The 14354-nt window shown below is 50.7% G+C and overlaps 1 protein-coding gene across 3 annotated transcripts in view; it reads left to right on the top strand.

Moving 5' to 3' along the window:
• RNPS1 (RNA binding protein with serine rich domain 1) overlaps window positions 1-12772 on the top strand; it is a 337071-nt gene extending 324299 nt beyond the window's left edge. For all 3 annotated transcript variants that reach the window (XM_069646964.1, XM_069646965.1, XM_069646963.1), the window contains one exon: window positions 11877-12772. In XM_069646964.1, coding sequence (XP_069503065.1) covers window positions 11877-11982 — 106 coding nt within the window. In that variant the 3' untranslated portion in view covers window positions 11983-12772. The remainder of the gene's footprint in view (window positions 1-11876) is intronic.
• The last annotated feature ends 1582 nt before the right edge of the window (window positions 12773-14354 follow it).

Consider the following 14354-nt stretch of genomic DNA (forward strand, 5'->3'; position numbering starts at 1 on the left):
TTACTGCGTTTTCACATTTTTTCAGGAATTTCTAATTTTTTCGGTTTAATCAAGCCTCAAGCTCCACCGTATCTACTTCCGATAACGGGGACCCGTTGCAGAATTCTTCTACGCCCCTCAAGGGTGAAGTTTTCATCGAGTTTACACTTCTTGGAGGATTCCGGAAGATCTGCGGCCTACCTCAAGGACATGGCCCAGGACAAGGGGAGCTCGACGCCTGCATCCAAGCTGTTCAGGAACTGCCCTGGATGCGGATTATATAACGTTTTCAAGGAGGACGAGCATTCGCGATGTCTCTACTACCTCCATGGGGACAAGACACATGTGGAGAAGGACTGTGCGTTCTGCAAGAACCTTTCGGAACGGACCAAACAAGATCGTCGTTCCCGCCGCGCCACCTGGCTGGAGAAGGGCACAGCAAGTGAGAAGGCGAAGAATTCTGAGCGGGCTTCTAAGTCTTTTTTGAGGGCGCCCCGGCGACGGGGACCCAACAGAAGGCCAAGCACCGCGAGTCCGCGGGCTCCGGGTGTGCCGACAGGTCGGGCTCTTCGGTTGCCAAGCAGGGCGCTACTTCCCTGGAACGTTCGACCACGAGCCAGCGCTCTAGGTCGGGGAAGAGGAAGTCCGAGAACCCGGGTAGGCCGCTGGAGCGGACCCGGTCGATCTCAAAGGGAGAGCGAGGCGTTGACCCTCCCTCCAAGGCGAAGGCCCAGGACGCACCTAAGGTGGTGAGGGCCTTGATCCACCCGGCTAAGGCCTCTACCGAAGTGGTCTCTGCGACCCTGGCGGAGCCGGCTGAGACTACACCAATGGAAACGGCCTCTGGGCCCAGAGGATCCCTGCCGCCGCGGAGGGAATCCTCTTTCCAGCCCATCGCTAAGACCCCCGTGAAGCCCTCGGCTGAAAGGGGGGGGGGGCTGGTGGCCGTTAGACTCGGAATCTGCCTCTGAGGAGGAGCTGGTAGAGACCGAGAGGGGCCTCAACGAGAGGTTCATAAACCTCAACGAGAGTTTTGAGAAGGTTCGATCCCAGGGGACGGTCCCTGCTGACGTGATCGAAGATAGCGACGAGGACGGCGAATGGGGCCCACTGGAGCTGCCATCCCGTCCGTCGCAGCCATTGCCCGAGCCCTAGGATAGCTCGGCGGCCATTTTGTTGGCAATCCAATCCTTATGTACCAAGATAAGGACGATATTACCACGCACCCCGACGGAGGAGCCAGAACCATGCCTGTCGGGAAGCCCTCCGAACAAGCGGAGGAGAGTCCACCCCGCTCCGCCCTTCGTGCCTGCGAGACCGGTGGACCCCTCGCCAGGAGAGGATACGGTGACAGACGACGATGACGGCGGCGATGACACAGCAGACATCCCGCCATCACGCCCCCTCCCCAAATTCCCCCCCTTCCACGCGGGCGTCCCCAGCCGACGAGGTTGGCTCTTTCCACGCATGATAACCAGGGCATCCGAGCTCTGCCCTGAACAGAAAAAGGAGGGGTTTCTGTACCAACGACGAGAGGCTAAGAGGAAGACGGTCCTTGCGGTGCCTTTACTCAACGACATCTGGGACGAGGGGCTTGCTGTCCTCAAGAACCCTGCCACGACACCCGCCAAGAGGGACAGGTAGAAGAAGTACCGAGTCCCCAATGCTGCACCTTTGTGCCTCAGGGCCCAGCCCACGCCGGGCTCGGTCGTCTCGACAGCGGGGGTAAGAAGTTGGACTCTATGGGACAACGAGTCATCTCGTTGACGATTAAGGCATTGGCCGCCTTAAGCGATCGTGGCCCGCTACGACAGGGAGCTCTGGTTCAAGATGGCTCCCCTGCTAGATTTCCTGCCTGATGACAAAAGGGCGGAGGCCCTAGAAATTCTGCAGGAGGGCGAGGTGGCGTCGGATCACGCCATTACGGTGGCAACATTGCCGATACCGGATTTCGCCAACTAGGCAACAGTTTGCCTCCAACAACGAGGATGGCTCAAGGCGACAGACTTTCGCCAGGACGTCCAGACCGAGTGTTGGACATGCCGTTTGACGGCGACAACCTCTTTGGTAAGGCGGTGGATGATTCTCTACAGGCCATCAAACCGACTCGGAGACGGCCCGGGCCCTTGGGGTGCTTTAGCAGAGACGGCCCTTTCGGCGCTCTGGAGGCAGACAGGGTGCCTCCAAAGGATCCAGCGGTGGCTCCTCCACCTACCGCAGGCGGCCCGCTCCTCTTCCCAGGAGGCCTACAGAGGTCGCGGCAAGCAAGGGGGTTCCCGCCGTCGTCGCCAAGGAGGCCAAGGCCGCTTCCAAGCAAGACTGACCCGGCCGGGTGGTCGGGCCCCCACCGAAGCACCCCAGTGGGAGGCCGACTGACAAAGTTCGTCAGGGTGTGGGAGTCCATCTCCACCGATCGTTGGGTGTTGGACACCCTGGCCAACGGGCACTCGCTGGAATTACTAAAGAAGTGCCCTCGCATTCCTCCCGTGGCCAGGAAGGAGAATTGCGTCCCTCATCTGCTGTTGGAGGTAAAGGCGATGCTCAAGAAAGGTGCCATCGAGCTCGTCCCCAGGAGGCTCTGGGGTTCCGGAGTATACTCAAGGTACTTCCTCGTCAGAAAGAAGACAGGCGGTTGGCGCCCCATCCTAGACCTGCGTCAGTTAAACAAATGCATCAAGGCGCAGAAATTCAGGATGGTCACCCTCCACCACATACTGGGACAGCTGGAGGAAGGCGACTTCCTATCGTTGCTGGACCTGGAGGATGCTTACTTCCACATCCCCATTCTAAAAAGGCACAGGAAGTTCCTGCGGTTCGTGGTTCAAGGACGCCACTACCAATTCAGAGCCCTACCGTTGGGATTTAAGTCGGCGCCCAGGGTTTTCACCAAGTGCCTGGCACCAGTGGAGGCGCGGCTGTGTCTGCAGGGGATCCACGTCTACCCCTACCTGGATGACTGGCTAATCTGGGCAAGGTCAAGGGAACTTGCCGTCGATCATACGGCGAGGACCGTCCGGTTGCTCACGGAGATGGGGTTCTCCATCAACTACCCCAAATCCCACCTGGTTCCGTCGCAAGTAGCACTGTTTTTGGGGGCGAAGCTCGATACAGTAGAGCAATTGGCCTCCCCTTCAGAGGAGAGGACCAAAACCATGCTGGGCAAGGTACGGCGACTGTTGGCCACGGACATGGCCAGGGTGAGGTCCAAGTCCCTTCTCGGGATGATGTCCTCATGCATCTACCTTGTACCCCTTTGCAGACTTCGGATGCGTCCGCTACAGGAGTTCCTCGACGCCCGCTGGTTTCAGGCGGGGGGCTGCTTTGAGGACAGGATCCCCCTCGACGAGGAGTTCCGTCGGGTGATCCTATGGTGGGGCACCCGGGCTCACCTCACGATGGGCATGGATTTCCAAACCCTGGCGTTTCAGAAGACGGTGACTACGGACGCGCCACTGGAGTGTTGGGGGGGCCCACACGGAGATCTCCACGCAAGAGGCCTTTGGCTCCCAGAGGAGAGGTCTCGTCCCATCAACATCTTGGAGCTCCGTGCAGTGTTCTGGGCGCTCAAGTCGTTCCTCCCATCCCTCAAGGACAAGTGGTGAGGATCTTCACCGACAACACCACCACGATGTTCTACATACGGAAGCAGGGGGGCACCAGATCCCCAGCCCTATCCAAGGAGGCCCAGGATCTGTGGCACTGGGCCGTCGCCCAGGTGATGTTTCTGGTTCCCTTCTACCTGCCAGAAATAAAAAACACCATCGCCGACTCACTCAGCAGGGAGCTGTGCTCGTGCCACGAGTGGGAACTGCACCAGGATCAAGTGGATCGACTCTTCCAACGATGGGCAAACCCCCAGATTGACCTGTTCGCGACGGTGACGAACTCCAGTGCCAGAGGTTCGCCAGCAGGTTCCCACAGCCGAGGAGCATGGCCGATACTTTCTCGTTCCCTTGGGACGGCCTGTTGCTATACGCGTTCCCTCCATTGCCGTTGTTGCTCCGCCTCATCAGCCAGCTCAAGAAGTCCAGGTGCAGGATGATCCTTGTCGCACCGGCGTGGCCGAGGCAGGTCTGGTTCCTGGACCTTTTGGACTTGGCAACGCCCCCGCCAGTCAGGCTGCCGGCAGACGCGGATCTTCTCTCCAGAGAAGGAGGCGCCATTCTACACCACGACCCACAGTTGCTAAACTTGCAGGCCTGGCTCCTGCAGCACTAGAGTTTGGAGGGTACGATATCCCGGCTGATTGCAGAGAGGCTCTTGCAAAGGCCAGGGCGTCCTCAACTCTCAAGTGTTACGGTCATAAATGGAAGAGGTTCTCTGTCTGGTGCCGTGCACAGAAGATTAACCCTCTGTGGATTACGGCCCCTCAAGTGCTGCCGTACTTAATGTCGCTGGCCAAAGCTGGACTGGCTCACGCCTCCATAAAAATACATCTGGCTGCCATCTCCCGATATACCAGGTCTCGGGACGGGCGGCCTTGTGGTCTCTTCGCCTGGTAAAGGAATTTATGAAGGGACTATTCTGATCATTCCCGCTGGTGAAGGCCCCTGCCCCGGCATGGGAACTTAATGTGGTGCTGACCAGGCTCATGGCAGCCCCATTTGAGCCTATGCATTCCGTGCCTTTGAGGTTCCTGTCATGGAAGACAGCTTTCCTCGTGGCCATCACCTCTGCACGACGAGTGGGAGAGATTCAGGCCCTATCTTGCAAGCCTCCATACTTAACTTTTCATGACACAAGGGTAGTGCTTAGGACGCACCCCTCCTTCATGCCCAAGGTGCCGTCGGACTTCCACCTCAACGTGCCCTTGGTGCTACCAGTTTTCTTCCCGTCGCCTTTGACGCCGGCCGAGAGGACTTTACACTCGCTGGATGTAGCTAGAGCGCTGAAGTTCTAGGTGGACCGCACGAAGAGTTTTCAGAAGACGTCGCAGCTATTCGTGAACTTTGGGTCTGTGAATCAAGGGAAGGCTCTCTCAAAGACTTCCATTTCCAGATGACTCTCCGGCTGCATCATGCATTGTCACCGGTTGGCAAACCGACCGCTGCCCGGCCGTCCGAGAGCCCATTTGACCAGAGCGATCGCTGCTACCATGGTGTTCCTGTCTGGTGTGCCCCTGCTGGACTTCTGCAGGGCTGCTACGTGGAGGTCGACACACACCTTCACAAGATTCTACTGCATCGATCGGGACTCCAGGGAGGAGTCCAGGGTCGGCCAAGCAGTGCTGCGCAACCTGTTTGCTGAAGGTGAGCCTGGTAAGGAGGTAAGAGATGCTTAATGTTGAGTTATTGTATTGCTTAATGTTGAGCCTGTTGCCACCTCCCGTGGTTGTGCATGTGTATACTGCTATGTATTCTTTTATTCATGAGCATGTGAATCCATGCCAGACCCCATGCTGGAGAAGGAACAAGTTACTTACCTGTAACTGTTGTTCTCCAGCATGGGTCTGGCATGGATTCACATGCAAACCCTCCCACCTACCCCTCTGCGGCTCTTCACTTGGTCATATTGCCACTTGGCGTGCTACCAAATCTGAGGATGGCTGCCAGAGGCAGGGCTTAGGGAGAGGGCAGTCATTGGCTGGGGGCAGTATGACCCAGAGATCAGTGATTGGTTACTACTAAGAAAGACAGATCAGAAACTGATACTGATTTTTTCCTTTACCGAGGATTCCCAGCCTGTCGACGGGGTGGTGTTCCTCTCCCTGGCACTTCCGTTTCAGCAGCAGCAGTGGAAGTACAGCCAGCTGCGAGAGGATATCCAAACAAGTTCACTTTGAAGTTGATTGGTCCCACCAACTCAAGGGGAGAAGTCGTCCTTGCAGGGCTTCTCTAGTCGAAATGAATTCAGAGCTTCAGCGCAGCAGCAGGGCTTCACTGGGCAAACCAACGGTCCAGGAGTTGCAGCAGACGTCTCTTCCAAGTTCTTCTTCGGATTCCTTCGTCCAGTAGTCTACTCTGCCTTCCAAGCCAAAAAGCCTCGCCTTTTATGCAGGTTTCTCCCATTCGTTCCAGCCTAGCTGTCAATCACACAGCACGGTAGCTGTCCTTGCCGGACAGCCAGCCAATCATCTTTGGGTGCATTCCTGTAACCAAGGGGATTAAGCACAGGGAGCTTCGGGCACCTGCCTCACTGCCTGCCTAGAATCCAGCGATGGAGTTCTCGAAGGTAGAGGGGAATTGGCACATTTCTGAGAATTCTCCCCAACAGTGCGTCTGGTGGCCATTTCCCGCTACACCAGGTCTCCAGGACGGTCTTCTCTTGGGTGCCACGGTCCCGTCAAGGAGTTTCTCAATGGATTGGCGATCGTTCCCGCCGGTGAAGGCTTCTGCCCCGGGTTGGGAGCTCAACATTGTACTGACGAGGCTCATGGGAGCCCCCCCCCTGACCCCCTTTGAGCCATTGCATCTGTCCCCTCTGCAGTTCCTTTCATAGAAAAGGGCTTTTCTCGTAGCCATCACCTCCGCCTGGAGGTTAGGTGACATACAGGCCCTATTCTGCAAACAGCCTTATTTGACTTTTCACGACACATGGTGGTACTGCAGATGCACCCCTCTTTCATGTTAATGTTAAAGGACATTTGTACCGCGCACTATCACCACCGAAGTGGTCCCCTGGCGCACTGGCGGCTCTGAAAAAGGGGAGGCGAGGGAGTGGGTTACTGGGAATAAGCTGGAAAAGTGCAAGAGAGCAGTGATGTGCTGTTGGCAACCTCAGCCCGGTGGGTCCGTTGGCTGGGCTTGGGGTGTTTTATGGTCCGTAGTCGTGTGCTGTTGTGCAAGTCTGTTTGTTTTGTTGTTGCATTGTTGTGAAGTTTGTGCGGATTCCATCTAGGTGTGGCACATGCTAATAGTCACATTTCTATCTAGATGCGACGCAAGCTAGGTTCAGAATTCTAAGTGTGGTGCATGCCAAGAATCACATTTCTATCTAGGTGCGACGCAAGCTAAAGTTCAGATTCCATACTAGTGTGGCACATGCTAACAGTTATATTTCTATTTAGATGCAACGCAAGCTAGGTTCGGAATTCTAAGTGTGGTGCATGCTAAGAATCACATATGCTAACGATCACATTTGTGAAACTCCATCTAAGTGTGGCATATGCTGGCAGTCACATTTCTGTCTAGATTTGGCACAGGCTAATCTTTGTGGTTCTCTCGGGGTATGGTACTAGTTAACATTATACTGCAGGCAGTGTTTGCTGTCCAGCCATGAATAGGTAGAGGCTGGTGGTCACATATCTCTCTAATATTGCATGGTGTAGGTCTGTAGCAGTCTAGGTCATTGAAAGGTAAATCAGAGTCGCAAGAGCTTTCTGGAATAGAGTAATTGCTCTAGCTCACCCCCCACCCATGCCAGCACCTACAGTTTTGTCGGTGTCTGGTGGCTTCATTGGCTTCCCCTGCTGACCCCTGCACACACATCTCGGAGCCGCCCTTGGCCTTGGGGCCCTTAGCCTCAGGGGGCTGCCCTGGGAGGACCAGTGATGAAGTGTAGGTGGACCAATGAGAGCGGGCCTGTGCGGGTCATGCCAAAGGTTCCGTCAGACTTATTCGTTCTGAAACCTTCATCGGCTGAAAGGGCTTTGCACTCGCTGGATGTGGCTCGTGCCCTGATCTATGTGACACGCATGAAGAGTTTCCAGAAGACGTCTCATCTATTTGTGAACTTTGGTCCTGTGACTATGGGAAGGCTTTGGGCTTTGTCCAAGGCTTCCATCTCTTCTTCTAGATTACCGAATGCCAGGTGGCTCTATGGCTGTATCTCACATTGACACCAGTTGGCAAAACGACCGCTGCCTGGCCGTCCGAGAGCCCATCCTACAAGAGCGATCACTGTGACGGCGTTCCTGTCTGGTGTGCCCCTGCTGGACATCTGCAGGGCTGCTACGTCGAGGGCCACACACCTTCATGAGATTCTACTGCGTCAACAGGGATTCCAGAGTCATCCACAGTCGGCCAGGCAGTGCTGTGCAACTTGTTCGCTTGAAGGTGAGCCTGTTCCGGAGGTAATTGTTTTTATTGAGCTTTGCCACCTCCCACTTTACGTGCTTACCAAATCTGAAGATGGCTGCCAGAGGGGTTTAGGGAGAGGGCAGTCATTGGCTGGAGGCAGTATGACCCAGAGCTCGGTGATTGGTTTAGAGGCAAAAGACAGTAAGTGATAGTGAAACTATTCTTTTATAGAGAATTCTCGGCCTGACAGGGAATATTCATGAGCATGTGAATCCATGTCATACCCCTGCTGGAGAACAATAGTTTAAGATCAGTCACGTTTTTCTTACTGGAACCCCTTTACTCCCTTTTAAATGTTTGGTAACTTTTAGAAGTTAATTACTTTGGCTTTGCCATTGCTTGTTCACACAAGCACTCAAGTTGGGAACAAGTTTGTTAGCTAGTTTAACTCGTCCCATGACATGTGGAACTGTCCGCTCGACCCCAGAGACCCTACCTACATTTTATAGCCAGCTTCACATAATTGTATGGAACTTAGCTCAACTTTTGGGCACAAGGCCACATACATGTTGAGGATGGACTTCTGAAGTTGGTATTGAATCTCTGTGAACTAGTATTGCTAATACTCATCTGTTCCTTCCCTTTCAGGGGTTTGATATGCATTATACCCTACTCTAGTAATTGTATATATTTTTTTAGTATTGAGCGATATTACCCGTTAGTCATTTTTCACTGTTTTGGCCAGAGGTAAAGAAGTATTTTTATACCTGTCCCTCAACCATTTCACTGTGCTCATTGTGGACCCATTACAAGCTCACCACCTCTTGAGACTTATCCAGACCGCTCACCTTGCTACCTTGAACTGGTTCAAGGTTTGGCTACAGCTCCCGGAGCCGTCTGTCACAATACTAGGTTGGCCTTCAGTACATCTGTCCACCAGGCCACAGTATAGAAAATCAGTCCTAACGCCTAGTGAAGGATTTGGTTCGGGCTTATATGTCTGGCCAAACGATACCTAGGGTCTGGACTGGTTGGTTAAGGCTCTCTGCGTGTTCACCCCTCCCTCTCCTGCACACATTCCTGGGGCGTGCAACTGCAACCTGATTTTGATCTTTCCTTGCTGGCTTCTGCAGCTCTGGTTCTTGGACCTCCTTTCAAAGTCTACTGAAGTGAGAGGGAGCAGCCTTTCATCCTCGTCTTCCATTGTTAAAGCTGAGCATCTTTCCTAAGGCAGTAGCTTACACCAACTTGGGGCTCTCTGAAGGTAACCTCTGTGATTTGTGTAACAAAGGATGTTGCTAGACGGCAATGTAAGAGCTAAAGGGCTTAGATTTTGCTACTGGGGCCTGCCTCTGTTATTTTTTGTTCAGTTCATACCGTGAACCTAGCTTGTGAGCAGCAGGGCGCTTTACAGGGTGTGGAAGCTAGCTTTGGGGATGACTATTTTGGACAATAGCACAGTTCTGTTGGCAGATGGGCAGAAAAACCTTAAAGGCCTCCTTCAATTAATATTTTGTATTTTCAGTCTTTAGATTATACCATTGCGGCTTACCATCACTCTACTGAGGAGGCTGTCCTGATTAAGGAGGTTGCCAGAAGACACTTTTATGAACTTCATGTCGATCCACTATTTAAAGAGCCTGTTCCTCAATAGCACCTTGATGTTCTCTGGGCACTTTACACATTCATCATTTGAAACGTTGGTGTCTTGCGACTGACAAATTTACTTGAAAGGCTTCCTGTTTAGTTGCCATATGTGTAAGCAAGCTCCACGCCCTCTCTTAAGACTCTTGGATCATCTTCCATGAGGATATGATTGTTCTCTTAACAGTTCGCAATTCCCTGCATCTTCGGATTTTAATGTGAATTGGGCAATTGTTCTTGCATTGTTCCATCCCAGACACAATGTGCTTTCTCAGTAGAGAAGACCTTGCACAATCTCGGCATAGCTAGAACTTCAATCAATATTCTATCTGGGCAATTCTAAATCATTAAAGGCAATTTTGTTTAGTGTTTACCTTGAAACAAAACTGAATCTTCCATTGCTAGGTGGATACTCTGCTACATTTCTAAAGTTTGAGTTATTTTGCCTTTAGTTCCCTGAAAGACTTCATGTTGATTCTAGTAGTACCAAGGCTGCATCAGTGGCCTTGTGGAGACTGCAGCCATCTAAGTCTTCACGTATGCTTTTTTTTTTTTTGTTGTTCAAAGCACTGTTCTTTGGATGCTTCTTTAAGCAAAAATGCTTCATTTGGCCAACATGTTTGCCCTGGCCGGGCATATGTGGTCTCCTCCCACTACATGGGCCTGCAAAGTCTGTCTCCCAACCAGTTATGAAGGAAGGTGAGCAGGATGCCATCCGCTAGAGTGACAAAATTACTTTCATTGTGACTCTAACACTCCTAGTCATTGCTCTGTTCTTCACAACACCCAGCTGTCTGCTCTGAGCACCTGCTGTGTGCCAACCTCCATGGTTGAGAGAGCTGGATGAGTGGTGACCAGGGATTTTGGGTATGTGGCTGGGCACACTTGGGTATGCTTGCACGGATTGGCCCAAATCTAAAAACCTCAGTGGCCACATCCTCTGGAGACCCCAACCCCTCCCCCTTTCTGTCCATCATTTGGCACAAACATGCCCAAACAATTGTGAAGGAGGGAGAGCAAGGTTTAGGAGTGCCAGAATCGCCATGAAAGTAATTGTTCAGCTCTAATTTTGCCAACTGCAAAACCCTGCGAACAGATCGGGCATCTTACCAAGAAGCAAGTTATGTCCTTGGGGTTTTCTTCTCTGAAAGCCTCCCACTGAGATACATAAGCAAAATGAGAATACATCTCACTTCAAGGGATCCAGGTGCTCTTTTAAGGGAAGAGAACCAGCCTGTATTGTAGCATGTTATGTTTGCATACACACCAGAGTTTGTTCCATTGTCTAGTAATTCCAGATGGTGCTGGTTATTGCTTCTTGATTCTGGGATTCCTGTGACCTGGCTGAAGATCAGATGGTTACAGCTACTGTAACCATGAGTCTATCCTTCAGTTGCCCATAGTTCTAGCTTCCATTTGCATTGAACGTTTCTTAATCTGAATGGGCCATACAACAATGTTCTGTATAAACAAGAGGGAGATGCTCGGTATCTTTCCTTCAAACCATGGGCTTGTGTGAATCTGAAACATACAGATGGCCATAATAGGCAAGCAAACACTGCAAAAGGGTGGTGCACTAGCACTTTAATTCGACACTCCTACTGACTATTTTATTACTTCAAGAGAAATTATCTTTCCTTGGTGGCAGCGATCTCTGTCACAGAGTGCTGATGAATTACAGGATGCCAATTCTTTTGGACTTTCACTTAGTTTCTCCAGCTATCCTGCAAGTCCATTGTGTGAACTTTGATCTTAATAACTTGCTGCGATTCTCTTAATTTATAGATCATGTGGCAGAAGCTCATCTACTGTCTCCACTTTGGCCTCATTCTTTGAACTTGGTAGCTCACTAAGCTACAGTTGAGCAGTATGTGACCTTTTTATAAGTAACAGGGGGTTCTTTGAACAAGCTTTGTTCCTTCCCAGGGAATTTAGCATCCTTCTGTATATGCTGCTGCGACCCTTTGCCACCCTGTGAGTCTCCAACTAACTGGTCACTCATTTAGTGACATCAAACAACCTTTTTTGAATTTGGACGTTGTGTGATGCTTCAATTTTTAACTGGGTATGATCACAATGCATTTGCTGGAAATGCTCTTAATTAAATGTTAAGGTTTCTTCCAGGAAGAAATACCTTCACACACAAATGTTGGATTGGCAGGGAGATGGGTTGTTTTGCAGTGCTCTTTAAATATATGAAAACCTTTCCTTTGAAACGATCCCCTTTTGTCTGTTTTGAATGTCACTTCCACAGGCTTCCATTTGCTTAATGTTTTTTTCTTGCTCTCCCTGTAGGACTCGCTCTCCAAGGCGTAGGTCCCCAGCGCGCCGACGCTCCCGCTCCAGGTCTCCTGGACGGAGACGTCATCGCAGCCGTTCCAGTTCAAACTCCTCCCGGTAAAGAAGAAAGAAAAGGAGAATACATTTTTTTTATTAATTTAAATGAAAACCAAGAAGATAATTTTGTAAATCTGAAGTGTGTAGAGATGGGTTGAGGTTATTTGAAGGTGCTGCCTCCTCTCTGCATTATTGCTTCAACTTCGAAGGAGCGGTGCTTTCCTGTTGGGATACCCAAGACTTTAAAACATTGGATTTTTCTTTTTTTTAATTCAAGAATCTTAGGACTGTAACGAGGAGGCTGCCTAATGACACAATTGTCTGCTTGTTACTGCCTCACTATAGCTAGTCTGCCCTGCTTCACAGTTTAAATTAAAGCTGATTTGGTTGTGTGGCTTGCAACACCTTGTTTTGGCAGAGGCTGAAGACATGGAGAAGTCTCATTCAGAGGATCCCTTTAAACTATGTTCCGTGAACTAAATTCATGATGCAGTGCAAAAGAGATTTAACTATTACTTTTTACGGCAAACGTTTTAATTTGGTACATGTACAAATGTTAGTAAGGGCCTTAATGTGGTGAATATGTTGGACTTTCAGTATATTTTTGGGATAGTCTCCATGCTCAAAGTATAACTCCATAAGATCTGTCAACAGTTCATTTTCAAATGTTTACTGGTGTTTACATGAATTCTGAATTGTGCTGTTTAATTCTCCAACTTAAAAGCCTATATGAATGTTGTGGTGGTGTTCACTGAAAATGACCTATGTAACCTGTCCAGAGCAGTATCTACAAGTCTTTGAAATGTTTTGAATGGGCATTCTATGGAAAAAATAAATCTATCCATAAAATGGTATTCATCAGACTTGCAGATATTTTTAAATCCTTTTTTGAAGTTTTAATTGCTCACCCATCTCGCTTGTTCCTAGTTAATCTCATTACACCACTGTAGGTATAAGTTGGGTAAGAAAATCTCAAGTGTGAAAGACTAGCAAGTAACCATTGTGCAGAGAATGCCAGCTGGTCAATGCTGATCTGTACCGGGACACTCAGAAGTTTGCAGTTGTGAAATATGTGAGCAGACTGATTTCAAGCAAAATGCTATTGGGTGCAGGACTTAAATTGTGGGTTGGTTACACCTGTGGAGTGCATCATTTTGCTCTGATAAAGCAAAATAGGGAATGGGCCATAATGGAACCTTAGGTTTGTTACTATGGTTTAATTCCTTTAAAGCCTGTATAGAAGAGGTACATTGTCAACTACTGTCCATTCACCTTTAGGATGGAAGGGCAGATGGTGGGGTTTAATGGGCCAGTTCCATGTTTGCAATATAATGTAGTTAATGGGAACACTTTCCTTTTTTTTTTATTTCTAGTGTTATTAAAGGACTGTGATTTGTGCAAAGCAAATTACATGTCTAAAAGGTATACGTTTCTGAAGTACTTGTTCATAAAACCTAGAAACTTGTCTTTGTCAAAAAGCCAACCTTCATATGAACATTTAAACTGAGATTTTGCTCTGTTCATGTTGTACATTTCCAATATCGATTCAGATGAAGTTTGTTAATCAAGGTGTTCTAAACTTACTGTTTACATTAGTTATAGCCGTTTGGGCAGAGTTGGCTGCAGAGTCTTTTGGTCTGCGACAGAAAAGGTTCTCTTTTTGGCGCTGCTGCAGACTCCATTCATTGTGCACTGGCCTAGTCCTCTTTCTATTGCTACTAGGATCGTACTCAAAACACCCAGAACACTGCGGAGCCGGCTGCAGAGTCTTTTGGTCTTTGGGCTCTGCGGGCTCCATGGCGCCGCCCGCACCCCCTGGAAAATTTTACTGACCGTGCAGCAACCTCCTTGGAGCGCGCCCAATGCAGGGCCTCGTGCCCCCTCGCCAGCACCTGCTCGCTTTTTGACCTCGGTCACTATCCAACGCCCCCCCCCCCCCCCACCACCACCCTCCGGCTTGCCTCAACCTGCCCACTGTCCCTCTCTCTCCACAAAACTCACTGTGGAATCTGCCAGCTGTGACCCTCGGCACCAATAACACTGAATCAAAACTCACGCTCCGCATCTGCTGGCTCAACAGACGTACAGGCACGACCAGCTCGCCGGGCTCGAGGCGTCCACAGCCGGCCCTCTGTTGCTGCTGGCCGGCTCCTCTGACGAACCAATGCACCTGCAGCGCTTGTGAGAGCGGCATGACACCGCGGTGCCGCTCACCGCCGCTCTTGCACCAGCACTGACACACGGCCTCTCGGTCAGCTACAGAGAACTGTCACCGGGAGGCGCGCGTCGCCCAACCCAGCACCAACGCGGACCTCAGACTCACGGCAACGACTGCCCATCAGAGGGTAAACCAAAGAGTCACTGAGGCGTACTGTCCCTACAAACTTTGCTGCCTGCTTCACCCAGAGCCACAATGCTAGAAATAAGAACGGGATT

Source organism: Ambystoma mexicanum, chromosome 2q (genome assembly GCF_040938575.1).
Source record: "Ambystoma mexicanum isolate Mex_15411 chromosome 2q, UKY_AmexF1_1, whole genome shotgun sequence".
Taxonomy (NCBI): Eukaryota; Metazoa; Chordata; class Amphibia; order Caudata; family Ambystomatidae; genus Ambystoma; species Ambystoma mexicanum.